Source organism: Hypanus sabinus, chromosome 14 (genome assembly GCF_030144855.1).
Source record: "Hypanus sabinus isolate sHypSab1 chromosome 14, sHypSab1.hap1, whole genome shotgun sequence".
Taxonomy (NCBI): domain Eukaryota; kingdom Metazoa; phylum Chordata; class Chondrichthyes; order Myliobatiformes; family Dasyatidae; genus Hypanus; species Hypanus sabinus.
Genome location: NC_082719.1, coordinates 47,129,809 through 47,143,744, shown reverse-complemented (window position 1 = coordinate 47,143,744; position 13,936 = coordinate 47,129,809). Strand labels below are relative to the sequence as shown.

The 13,936-nt window shown below is 40.9% G+C and overlaps 1 protein-coding gene across 1 annotated transcript in view; it reads right to left on the bottom strand.

Annotated features, from left to right (window-relative positions):
• The window catches only part of grxcr1a (glutaredoxin and cysteine rich domain containing 1 a), a 49,777-nt gene that overhangs the window by 13,804 nt on the left and 22,037 nt on the right, over positions 1-13,936 (bottom strand). The window contains exon 2 of the mRNA XM_059989118.1: positions 10,607-10,846. Coding sequence (XP_059845101.1) covers positions 10,607-10,846 — 240 coding nt within the window. The remainder of the gene's footprint in view (positions 1-10,606; positions 10,847-13,936) is intronic.

Below are 13,936 nucleotides of genomic sequence, written 5' to 3'. Positions count from 1 at the left end.
AGACGGATATGATAGGGTCTTTTAAGAGACTCCTAGACAGGTATATGGAGCTCAAAAAAATAGACGGGTATGGGTAACCCTAGGTAATTTCTCAGGTAAGGACATGTTCAGCACAGCTTTTTTGGCCAAAAGGCCTGTATTGTGCTGTAGGGTTTCTATGTTTCTATGTTTCCCTCCCAAGTCCCTCTGCACAGCAGCATGCTGCAATTTTTTACTATTTAAATAATAACCTGCTCTTTCATTTTTCCTTCCAAAAGTGGATGACAATGCATTTACCAACACTTTACTCCATCTGCCAGAACCTTGCCTACTCACTTAACCTATCTATATCTCTCTGCAGACTCTCCGTAATTTCTGCACAATTTGCTTTTCCACTCAATTTAGTATCATCAGCAAACTTAGATACACTGAACTCAGTCCCCTCTTCTAGATTGTTCATGTATATCATGAACAGTTGCAGGCCCAACACCGACCCCTGTGGCACACCACTCACCACTGATTGCCAATCAGCGTATCACCCATGTATCCCAATTCTCTGCTTTCTATTAGTTAACCAATCTTCTATCCATGCTAATATGTCACCCCCAACTCTATGCATCCTTATCTTTTATGCGGCACCTTATTGAATATCTTCTGGAAATTCAAGTAAATGCGTCCATCTGAGCCCCTCTATCCACTGCAATTGTTATATCCTCAAAGAACTCCAGTAAGTTAGCTAAACAGGACCTGCCTTTGCTGAATCCATGCAGCATCTGCCTGATTTCTTTCCAGATGCCTCGCTATTTCTTCTTTAATGATAGCTTTAAGCATTTTTCCAAACACAGATTTTAAACTAACTGGTCTATAGTTACCTGCCTTTTGCCTACATCCATTTTTGAATAGTGGCATGACATTCACTGTCTTCCAATCCGCCAGGACCTGCCCAGAGTCCAGAGAATTTTGGTAAATTATTGCTAGAACCTCCACTATAACTTCTGCCATTTCTTTCAATACCTTGGAATGCATTCTATCAGGACCAGGGAATTGATTTATCTTCAGGCCCACAAGTTTTCTCAGCACTACCTCTTTAGTGATAGCTTAGTGATAGCTATTGTATTGAGGTCCTCACTTCCCATCACATCCATAACATCTCTCTTTGGCATGTTAGACATGTCCTCCACAGTGAAGACTGACACAAAGTAGTCATTCAAAACTTCTGCCATTTCCTATCACCTAATATCAGTTCCCCCTTCTCGTCCTCCAAGGGAGCTATGTTCACTTTAGCCACCCTTTTCTGCTTTATAATTATAAAAACTTTTACTATCTGTTTTTATATTTTGTGCTAGTTTATTTTCAAAATCTAGCTTCTCTTTCTTCATTGCTCACTTAATGGTTCTTTGTTGATTTCTAAAGTTTTCCCAATCTTCCAGTTTCCCACTACTCTTGGTAACTTTGTAAGGACGAGCTTTTAGTTTGATGCCTTGCTTTATTTCCTTTGTTATCCAAGACTAGCTCTCTCCGCCCTTACTGTTTTTGCTTTTAACTGGAACATACCCTTGAGCACCATGAAAAATCTCTTTGAAAGACTTCCACTGTTCCTGAACTGTGCCACCATATAGCCCGTGTTTCCAGTCTACTCTGGCCAAATCCTCCCTCATTCCATTGGAGTCTCCATTGATTAGGCATAATACACTGGTTTTAGATCAAACTATTGCACCCTCCATTTGAATCCATTGTAGTCTCCATTGATTAGGCATAATACACTGGTTTTAGATCAAACTATTGCACCCTCCATTTGAATGAGAAACTCAGTCATCACTCTTTCCAACAGGATCCTAACTACAAGATCACAAATTTTACCTGTCTCATTGCACAGGAGCAGATCTAGGATAGCACATTCCCCTGTGGGTTCAATAACATGCTGTTCAAGAAAGCCACCACGAATTCATTCCACGAAGACTGCCTCAAGGCTGCCTCAACCAACTTGATTCACCCAATCTATGTGCAAGTTAAAGCCCCCATGATAACTGCTGTTCCATTCTTACCTGCCTCAGATATTTCTGTTTACTGCCTGTGCCACCATAATGTTATTATTCGGTGTCCGATAGACAACTCCCAGTTATTACAATTATTGGTCATCTCTACCCAGATGGATTCAACCTTCTGCTCCTTAGACCTTATAGTGTCTCTCGCTATCGTCCTGACCTCATCTTTAATTAAGAGCACTACCCTACCTCCCTTACCATCCTGCATTTCCGTCCATATTACCTAATATCCTTGGACATTTAATTCACAATCCTCTCCACCCTGCAACCACGTCTCTGTAATGGCCACTAAATCATACCCCTTTGTACTGATTTGTGCCTCAAGTTCACTGACCTTTGTTTCAAATACTACAGGCATTCAAATAAAATACCCCTACACTCATTGTGCTTCTAAAATCTTGTAATATTTTATGCTTTTGCACTTGACTTTTCTTCACTCCACTCTTACTTTTCTGTTGAAGCCATCCACTTACTATTTAGTTTAAAGCCCTATCCACAGCCTTAGTTATGCGATTCACTAGAATCCAGGTCCCATCACAATAGGGTCTTTTAAGAGACTCCTGGATAGGTACATGGAGCTTAGAACAATAGAGGACTATCGGAACCTTAGGTAATTTCTAAGGTAAGAACATGTTTGGCACAGCTTTGTGGGCCAAAGGGCTTGTATTGTGCTGCAGGTTTTCTATGTTTCTATCACGGTTCAGGTGGATCCCATCCCGTTGGTACAGCTCCCTCCCTCCCCAATACTGGCGCCAATTTCCCATGAATTCAAACCCATTTCTCCCACAACAATCCTTGAGCCAAACATTTAACTCTCTAACCTTCTTAACCCTATGCCAATTTGCATTTGGCTCAGGTAGTAATCCAGAGATTACCACCTTTTTCGTTCTGCTTCTTAATTTAGTCCCTAGCTGCTCAAATTCCCTTAACAGAACCTCTTTCAGTGTTCATTGGTACCCACATGAACCACAACAACTGGATCTTTCCCCTCCCACTACAAATTCCTCTGCAGGTCGGACATGATATCCCGAACCTGGGCACCAGGCAGGCAACACAGCCTTTGGGACACAGTATCCTCGCAACAGAGAACTCTGTCTATTACCCTGACTATATTATCCCCAATTACCACCACATTTCTCTTCTTTCCCCCCTCCTGAATGACTCCCTGAACTGCGGTGCCACAGTTAGGTTGCTCATCTTTCCTACAGCCCCTACTCTCATCCACTCAGGGAGCAAGAATGTGAGACCTAACATAAACCAGTATACAGTATCAGAAAAGGTGACTGCACATGTCTGATGAATTTGCAGGACCTGGGAATTTCCACATTTGATTTTAAAGAAAGTGGATAAGGTGATTGCGGATACAATCACCACAAATATGAAAGTTTTCTTTAGTTTGCAAACATGCACATTTAACTTCATTTTTTTTAATAAAGGAGAAACAATTGTCAGTCTGACATATGCAGTAGCAAAGTTATTGAAATTCACAATTATTCAAGTCCATAAGTAAGGAGAAACTACTGGAGCACTTGCAAAAATACAAAGTGATTGGAGAGAGCGACCTTTCAATTATTAACAATAACAACCATTTCTAGGTTGTTTTGCATCACCTCTGCATGAGATGCAATTACGTATCAAGCAAGTCATACCTGTCATGCAAATCCCTCTTAAGGGCATTATAGGGAACCTTCAACCAAACTGGCCTCCTCTGGGCAAAGTCTTACTGACGCATCACCAAACTGATGCCTCTGCTTATACCCCATACTTATTTTTGATTATTCTGTTCTCCACAACCTTTGAAAAGATACTATTTCAACCTGATCTCACTAACATCTGTGAGGCGCAGTTCCTGACCTCCCAATCTTTTGAACATCTGATCCACCACAGATTGTTCTGAGGATCCAATACCCAAGATCTTCTGCTGCATTGACTCTCTCTGATGATCCTGAAGCCTTAGAACAAACTTTCAATTCCTTGAAGCTCAATATGGAATTCATGATCTCCAAAAACACCTAGCACCCACCCTGCCACCTACACAAGCCACTGAAGCCCCAAACCTCAATTTCCTTTCCACTACGCTTGGTCCCGTTCTCTAATTTTTACAAAGGAACCCTCCCACAAAACCCTGATTCTCTGTGGGTGCCCCTCACACTCAAGCTTTGGATACTGTTCCTTCATTTCCATTCAGCTTCCTCCCTTCCCCACCAGTCCAAACCAGACCCAGATCTTTATCCTCCATCCATCTGATCTCTCTCCCAACTCTCCCAACCAAACTCAGCATTCTCTAACCAAGCCTCTGTCTTGGCTACTATGTCATTACATGACTCATGCTCCTGTTGTCAGTGAGGAATGATTGAGATGGCGGGAATGGGATGCATTGGATTGCAAAAGGATTTCCAGGTGGAATCAGGTGGAAATAGAATTTCCAGTCCACTGTAGGCTGGGTGTGATAGAGGAAGTGAGACGAAAGACAACATCTAACTAAAATGGCTTTAATAAATCTACAATTTCAATCAGGAAGATTAGTATAATGTTCTACTTGGAAAAAATATTCTATTGGTCACCCGAGAGAGTCATACAAAAAATCTTCAGAAATATCTATTTACATTGTGGTATCAATAGTTAAAATCATTCATTAATGATACACTCAGAGGCCACTTTATTAAGTATATTTATACACCTGCACATCAATGTATATATCTAATAAGCCAATCATATGGCATCGTGTATACATGATTAAGAGTTTCAATTGTTGTTCAGACCAAATATCCGAATGGGGAAAAAATGTGATCCAAGTGCCTTGGACCATGCAATAATTGCTGGTGCCCGACAGGGAGTTTGAGTATCTCGGAAACTGCTGATCTCCTGGGATTTTCACATACGGCAGTCTCCAAAGTTTACAGAGAATGGTGTGAAAGCAAAAACAGCTAGTGAGCAGCAGTTCCATGGGCATAAATGCCCTGTTAATGAGAGAGGTCAGAGCACAATGGCCAGACTGGTTCAAGCTGGCAGGAAGGTGAGTTCCATGTTACAACAGTGGAGTGCAGAAGAGCATCTCTGAATGCACAACACATTGAACCTTGAAACGGATGAGCTGCAGCAGCTGAAGAACAAGAGCATAGACTCAGTGGCCACATTATTAGGTACTGTACCTCCTATACCTAATAAAGTGACCAGTAAGTGTAATTGGGTGACTATTAAGACAATTATGCTGAAGCACTGATAAAATAGCAAAAAGATGGAAATTATCAAATGTGGGCAATAACAGATGAATGGGGTAAAACTACATCTGGAAACCAGATTCACCTTCATGGATTCCTCTGCACTTCTTGCCACCTAGGTAAAGCAACCAACATAATCAAAGACCTCAGCTACCCTGCATATTCTCCATTCTTCCCCCACCAACCCCATTGGGCACAAGAACAGTTTCTATCCTGCTTTTATAAGACTGTTGAATTATCCCTTAGCATGATAAAATGGACTCTTGATTTCAAAATCTACCTCTTCATGGTTTGCACCTTATTGTCTGCCTGCACTGTAACAGTATCTCTTCATTCTGCACTCTGTTATCATTTTACCTTGCATTACCTTATTGCACTATCGTAGTGAATAGTTCTGCATGGATGTCATGCAAAACAAAATATCTCAGTACGTGTGACAATTCACTAATTTGTATACGGTACGGCATTATGGTAAAACAGCAGAAGCATGAATGTGCATTGTTCAGTACAGTTCACACTGAAGAAAATGAATGCTGATTCTGAGAACACAAATGATCGAGCATGCTGTTCGAGAAGAGCTACATAAAGGATCACCAAAAATCTTCACACACTTTCTCCAATTTAAATGCAATAACTTCATAATTAAAATATTGGCACATACACTTTAACAAACCAATCCTAAGGTCAGTGGCACAAGTGAAACTTGCCACTTGAAAGTTGACCTCCAAGTCGCACATCACATTGACTTGGAAATAAATAATTATTCCTTCGCCATAACCTAGTGAAATGCTGGAACTGTTTCCCCAAAAGCATTGTGGGTATTCCCACACAGCAAGATGACAACCGTTCATGAAGGCCGCTCTCCATCACACTCATGAGGGCATTTAGGATAATTAATTATTCTTGTATAATTGTTGGCTCCGCTCCAAGTTTCAGACAGTAAGGAATCATATTGAGAATTCAGTGACAGGTGTCAGAATGCCTGACCTAAATTTTTGTTTCTTCATTTCAATACTAGATTGAGCTCTAACAGAATTTTTAAACAATTGAAATGATGAGGTTGGCTCTCTTTTACATTTAACAAACTGCCTCATACAGAGTTCAAATAAAACATGACAAGATATTTTGGTTCACTGAAAAGAGTACATGTTTACCTGATCAGGAAGGGCCCACATAATGGGAACTAATATTTGCCTGTCAGATGTTGCTGTTCACTAAAGCATATTTAAATGTGTTGATGAATGCCAGTGTAGAGCTTTAGCAGTATTCTACCCAGCAGTAATCCTGACAGTTCCTTGATAAATGTTAATTTTCTGTAATTCAAAGTGATTAGAACAAACCAGTGGGCTTCCCGAGAGGATGAAATTATGTATTTCAAAAACAAGGATTCTGTGATTGGCAATGAGAACCAAAGGAGGCTGAATTAGGTGAAGCTCAGAATGGAGGTGGAGATTGCAATGTACAATTAAGCCTTTTCTTAGCTTCTAACGTAGGTGGCACACCAGTGTCATCCTAGCTGATCATTTACATGATTTCTGTATGCTTCCAGTTCACATTGTGCTGCTGAGTGACTGCATGACTCAATAGGGAACCCTCTGTGACGTTAATGACATTCTGCCTGAATTAAAGCCAGCCTACACCTTTTAAAAGAAGGTGCACAGGAGCTGATTCCGAGAGCAGGTTCCAAGATATTCCAATACTAAACTGAAGTTACGTGGACTTGAGCAAGTTTAAAGAACTGCAAGATACACTGAACACTCATTGAGACCAGAAATTTGCCACCATCTTGAAAGTACTTTCATATGGTACATGTGGAGTCTCTTCTGTAGCTAAGCACAAGAACTGGAAAGCACAGGTAACTATAGCACAAGGTGTAAACTGAAGCATTAACCCCCTGCATTCATTAGCACTATGCACATTGTAACATCATGTATGGTCTACTCTGTATACTAAAGTGGGTTCCCTGCACAAGGTTTATATTACAAATATTTACATTTGCAGAAGAGGTTTATTGAAATTGATCATGCCAGGAAATATACACAGCTAAATATAATTTTACGCTATTTCAATTATAATTCAATCAAGAGTATATATGAATTGGTGCTAAGTCTCAGTTCATCGTAAGGTTGATCAGCCTGTGCAAGCCCTATGGGTGGCCATTAGTTTTATTAATGTGCAGTTTGCTGCACATCAGATGCTGCTATTCAAACTATGAAAGCACATCCTGCATCAGTGTAAACAGTATACAAGACCACAAACTGTAGGAACAGAAGATTCTGGGAACACTCAACAGGTCAGCAGGTATCTCTAGAAGGAGAAGCAGTTAATGCTTAAATCTCAAACAAGAGAAAATCCGCAGATGCTGGAAATCCGAGCAGCACACACAAAATGCTGGAGGAACTCAGCAGGCAAGGTAGCATCTATGGAAAAGAGTACAGTTGACGTTTCGGGCTGAAACCCTTCGGCAGGACTGGAGAAAAAAGCTGAGGAGTAGATTTAAGAGGTGGGGGGAGGGGAGGGAGGAGCACAAGGTGATAGGTGAAAGCTGGAGGAGGAGGGGTGAAGTAAAGAGCTGGGAAGTAAATTGGTGAAAGATATAGAAAACCATGGAAAAAATTAAAAGAGGGGAGGAGCACCAGATGGAGGCAATAGGCAGGGAAGGAGATAAGGTGAGAGAGGGAAAAGGTGAAGGGGGGGTGGGAGGCAATACTGAAAGCTCGAGAAATCGATGTTCATGCCATCAGGTTGGAGGCTAGTCAGACGGAATATAAGGTGTTGTTCCTCCAACCTGAGTGTGGCCTCATCATGGCAGTGGAGGAGGCCATGGATAGACATATCGGAATGGGAATGGGAATTGGAATAAAATGGGTGGCCACTGGGAGATCCTGCTTGTTCTGGTAGATGGAGCACAGGTGCTCAGCATAGTGGTCTCCCAACCTGTGTCGGGTCTCACCAATATACAGGAGGGAGCACCAGGCACCAAACAGACTCACAAGTGAAGTGTCGCCTCACCTGGAAGGACTGTTTAGTCCCCTGAATGGTATGGAGGGAGGACGTGTAGGGGCAGGTGTGGCACTTGTTCCACTTGCAAGGATAAGTGCCAGGAGGGAGATCAGTGGGGAGGGACAAGTGGGCAAGGGAGTTGCATAGGGAGCAATCCCTGCGGAAAGCAGAAAGTGGGGGGGAGGGAGAGATGAGCTTGGAGGCGGGATCCCATTGGAGTTTCAGAGAATTATATGCTGGGCATGAAGGCTAGTGGGGTGGTAGGCAAGGACAAGGGGAAGCCTATCCCTGATAGAGTGGCAAGAGGATGGAGTAAGAGCAGATGTGCATGAATTGGAAGAGATGTGGTTGTGGGCATTTCCCTCGTTCTAGAATGAAAAGCCTCATCCTGAGAGCAGATGCAGCAGAGGCAAGGGAATTGAGAGAATTGGTGTTTTTACAAGTAACAGGGTAGGAAGAGGTCTAGTCCAGGTAGCTGTGAGAGTCCAAGGACATCAGTGAGTAAGCTGTCTCTGGAGATAGAGCTAGTGAGATCTGCTACAAATAGTATTTAAATCTGCTGCTTCATCAGAACTAGGATAGTTTGGATAGTTCCAGATAGTTTGGATAGTTTTTCTGGATAGTTCCAGAAAAAGTCTGAAATAAAAGCAGAAAGGGGCTGGAAGTACTCAGCAGGTTAGGCGGAATCTGTGAAGAGAGAAACGGCATTACCATTTCAAGTTAACTGAAAGATCTAATGAAAGATCGGTGCAATGACACAAGTTGCTCTCTCACAGAAGGTTTCTGAAGTGGATGTGTACTTTCAGAATTCTCTGCTTTCATTTCACTAGACATGGGACACTGGAATCCTGAATTTACCAAGTAATTTTGACATTCTCCATTCCAGAATATTATGTAAAGATTGTAGAAATGGGGCATAGTGGACAGCCAAGAAGGCTATCAAAGCTTGCAGTGGGATCTGAGCAGCTGGACAAATGGGCTGAAAAATGACGGATGAAATTTAATGCAGACAAGTATGAGATACTGCATGTTTGGAAGGACAACGCAGGGTAAGACTTACACGGTGAACAGTAGAGCACTAAGGAGTATGGTAGAACAGAAGGACCTGGTAATCAGATCCATAATTCCTTTTAAGTGGTCATAAATAGAAAGGGACATTAAGAGTGTTGTTAGAACATTGGCCTTTGTAATTCAAAATATTGAGTACAGGAGTTGGGATATTATCTTGAAGTTGTGTAAGGTGTTGGTGAAGCCTAATTTGGAGTATTATGTGCAGTTGTGTTCACTTAACGTGTAGGAAAGATATTAATAAGATTGAACCTTTACAAGGATTTGCTGGGACTTGAGGACTGGAATATTAGGGAAAGGATAAATAGTTTTGGACTTTATTCCCCAGAGCACAGAAGAATAAGGAGAGATTTGAAAGAAGCATATAAAATGATGAGTGGTATGGACAAAGTAAATGCAAGCAGGCTTTTTCCGCTGAGGTTGGATGAGTCTAGAACTGGAGATCACAGGATGAGGGTAAAAAGTGAAATGTTTAAGGGGAATATGAAGGGTAACTTCATCACTTAGAGGATGATGAGAATGAGGAATGAGATGCCGGTGCAATATCAACTTTTAAGAGAACTTTGGATAAATACATGGATGGGAAGGGTATAAGTGCAATGGTCCTTTGGACTAATAGAATAATGGTTCAGCATAGACTTGATGGGCCGAAGAGACTGTTTCCGTGCTCTAGTGCTCCATGACTCTATGCTTTATGACTCTACTAGATGCTTAACAGAACTGTGTAAAGGACAATAGTTATCCTGAAACCAATGGATATGTGGGTTCAGGACAATTATTGTTCTTTGCGCAATTCTGTAAAAGACATCAGGTCAAAAACGACAGCAGCATATAGAAGGCTTCATCGGAAGTAACTGCTCTTATACGGAAGTCCATATATCCTGTCTGTGGCATTTGCTGTAGCTGCACAGTTAGCAGCTTCTTCAAAACAGCATAACATTAGCAATTCTTCCTCGGAGTTCACTGGTCCACTGGTAATTTTTATATCTTTTTTTCGGTTCACTGGCCTCAATTAGAACAAATGCAATGAAAATAACTAGTGCTTTCTTTTGAAAAGCAGTGTGAACTTAAAATCCATCCTCTTTGGAACAATTAACCTGAATTGTTCTATCAGCTCACAAATATAATGGGTAGCTCAAGCAGGTAGACGATAGGAAGAATGCAAAAACCAGAATGATTTGCCATTGAAATGATGAAGCATGTTATTTGATTTGCAGTTTGGCCCATATGTCAGCATAATCATAAGAGCATATATGGAGTTTGGTATTTGGTCAGAACATCTGAACTTACCCCTAGGTAACAGCCATCGATGAACACTACAGGTAAAGAAGGAGATTCATTTGCTCTCTTGCAACGTTCTTCTAGCTCCTTTCCATAGTCACTGTTCAAAGCAATGTTTTTTTCTTCCAGTTTTATTCTGTGATTTTGGAAAATTTTCCTTACTAACTCGCATCGATCAAACGTTGCCCTCACAACACGAAGGCTAGTAGTGTAGATTACTATTCTTCCAAACTCGAGAGCCAGTGGTGGCTGCAACAAATAAAGACAAGTCTTAAAGACAGCATTGTCTGTAGCTTTCTGTGTTAACTCTCTGAATAACTTATTTAAATAACTTGATTAAGTTGGACACAAGCATGCAAGCTCAATTTCCACACAATTATAATCCCTTATGAACCTTCCTCTCCATCACCCAAACCAACTTGATCTCTGGATGATTAGAAGAACAATGAAATCCAAGGAAAACGGGAGAAGTATCTCTGACCAGACTAAGTAACGTATCATATATGTATGATAAATCATGAGAGGCAATGCTGAATTCATAATAAGTTGAAATTCAGTGAGATTTTGTGCTAACCATAACTAGTGAGTTTTTTCACCTGAGTTAATATTAAAGTAAATTTATAACTGCCCTTCATTAATGAGTATTTTACACAAATGAGCTCAAGCTTCTCCAAATAATATGATTTTTTAAATTTGCATTAGGGATTTCTTTCAAGCCTGTAAAAAGAATGAGTTGAACAAAGGTGGGAATGAAAGATTTTTAAACATCAGGCCAAATTCCAGCCACCTACCTTTGGTTTCAGTCAGTTGAAGTCTTCAGGGAAGCTGCATAAATGCATTTTAATAGAATTGTTATTTTTACAGCATGACAGCTGAAATGTCTACAGATAAGGAATCTATGCAGGTAAGTAACATTGAGAAATGCCAGACTTCTGATGTTCTTTCTAATTCTCTTGTTAAATTTCAAACTGCACTGAAAAGTCCAGTTTTTAATGCCAGTTTCTTGAATTCATTGTGCATTTACAAGCTTGCTCGACAGTCAATAGGAGAAAGGATTTTTCCTCTGGGACCAAGAAGCTAGTCAGTCTTCCTTACAATGATCTCAGATTTCAAGTAGAGTCTCCCATACTCCAATGTCTCCAGTCATTTTCCATTCACTCACACTGATCCTCTAGTCAGTCCCGGCAATTCTGATTCCTCCACCCGTAACAATTTCTCATCTCCCTCATTCTTCATGCCTCCATTCGCATGTACCCAACTCTCTGACTGTGCCCAGCCCATTCAACAACCTCTGAACGTTTGGTATTTGCCACATCCTCCCCACACTCATGCCCGATACTGTGTAAGTTCCTCACACACTCCCACTATGTCCTACTTACTTGGTTTTCAAGTAATCAACATGTACGAGAATATTTTAAATGTGACCTGTGGCTAATTTCATTCCTGATGTTAAAGGGTCCCCATCCAGAATCCTCACTGCAACCCAATGCAACACTTCAACACCCCTCCCACATGGCATCTCTGAGTAAATGGCGAGTCATCTGCGCCATTGCCTAGGTATAGCTCAGCCTGATTTCGAATCAAATTACTTGTTGCTCAATATTTATAAGTGTATGGATCAGTCGGTCAGAACAGGAGAGTTTTTGTTACTGCTTGTTGATGGTAAAATGCTTTCAATTTGTTGAAATTTAAGTGAAAGAGATAAATAAACAACATGGATAGTCAGTTTACATCTGTAAATATTCATTCCAGATATTCACCTTTTCTCTTGGAATGCAGCAATGAACATTTCTAGGATGGTATGCCCCAAGCATTTTATCTTTATACTAAAAATATATAATTATTAACTTTAGAATACTACTTTACTGCCAGTGAATAGAAGTCACAACAGGAGTTAGAATGATAATTTACCTATCCTCAGGAGGTTGTGCATATAGTGAACGAATTCAGAAACATACTTAGGTCTTTGAATTGTTTGCAAATCTGCTTCACCCATTGAAACTGTTCACTGTATTCCCATTGCGTTGTCTTTCTCCAGTACTATCGGTTAACATTTCCATTTTAAGTTCTAAACCATTACACTTTTAAATGATGTTATTGTTTCTGTTTCAAATGATGTCGTAATTGTAAAGCACACAATGTTCTCATTATCATTCCCATAAACACATTTATTTAGTGTGTGATTGTTCCAAATTTCTTATGTATTTGTTACTGACAATGGGAGACAATTCATTGCTATTCACTTCTTCAATTCATTTCAAGGTCCTAAAATCCCCTTCATGTTCTCTGTTGCTATAAAATTGTATTGGTTTTAAAGCTTTTTTGTTGTTTCTCTTTTTGATATAATTTCAGTGAATCATCATTGTGCCCATTGTATGTCTCTGACATCCTTTGTGTAGCATGGTCTGTACAAGTTCAAGTTCAATTGCCATTCAACCCTTCACATGTTCCTTGGGGGCCAAGGTGCAAAACAATAGTACATACAGTCACACACAGTACACGGCACCTGGTACATATAGTTAAGATAGCATATACAGTCACCCAAAAACATATATTAACCCAAGACCCTGAGGGGCATGGCCTGAAGATCGATGTTGCATGGGATGTTGTCCTGGAGCCATGATTCTGTAAGAGCAAGCACACAGCAGTTCCTCATCATGCATCAATGAACACAGTCCAGCTTGACTTTGTGTGAGTGAACAGTGGAGAGCATCACTGACAGGAGGGGCCAGTCCCCAGCCCAGCACAAATTCCAGTGTGCCTGCACTCTCCCATACCGCCTCCCCAGCTGCTGCAACAGGCAACGCTGTGGCTTGAGGGCCTGCTCCACGCAGCAGTCCAGACCAGGCAGCTCTCCTGCTATTGTTCTCTCCGATGAACCAGTAAACCAGACTTGCAGAATTCTACATTATCAATGTCCAAGGGGTCTTGTGAACACAAGGAAAATGTCCAAGACAATCATCTGCACCATGCACCACCTCCAACACCTTCTTCCCTAGGTGGTCACAGCAGGTAACAATACGGTACCCAACAAGCCCCTGTCACAGCTTCACTGCTATCCAGCAACTTACTAGTGAGGAAGACCTGCAGCACATGGTGTTCTTATTATCCAGCAGTGTCTCACAATCATAAAAACGACATAAAAGATGAACTGTTATGCCACTGGCTAGCCCAGAGAAGTCTCTGTGATCAAGCATGTCACCATCTTACAACAACTCCAAAGATAAATCAAAGATACAGCATTGCTTTATCTTTGTGTGAATTCCAGACATTTAGCCACTCATTGGTTTTTATTACCATATATTCAAATTGTTCTCTGAGTTTTTACAACTTCGCTAT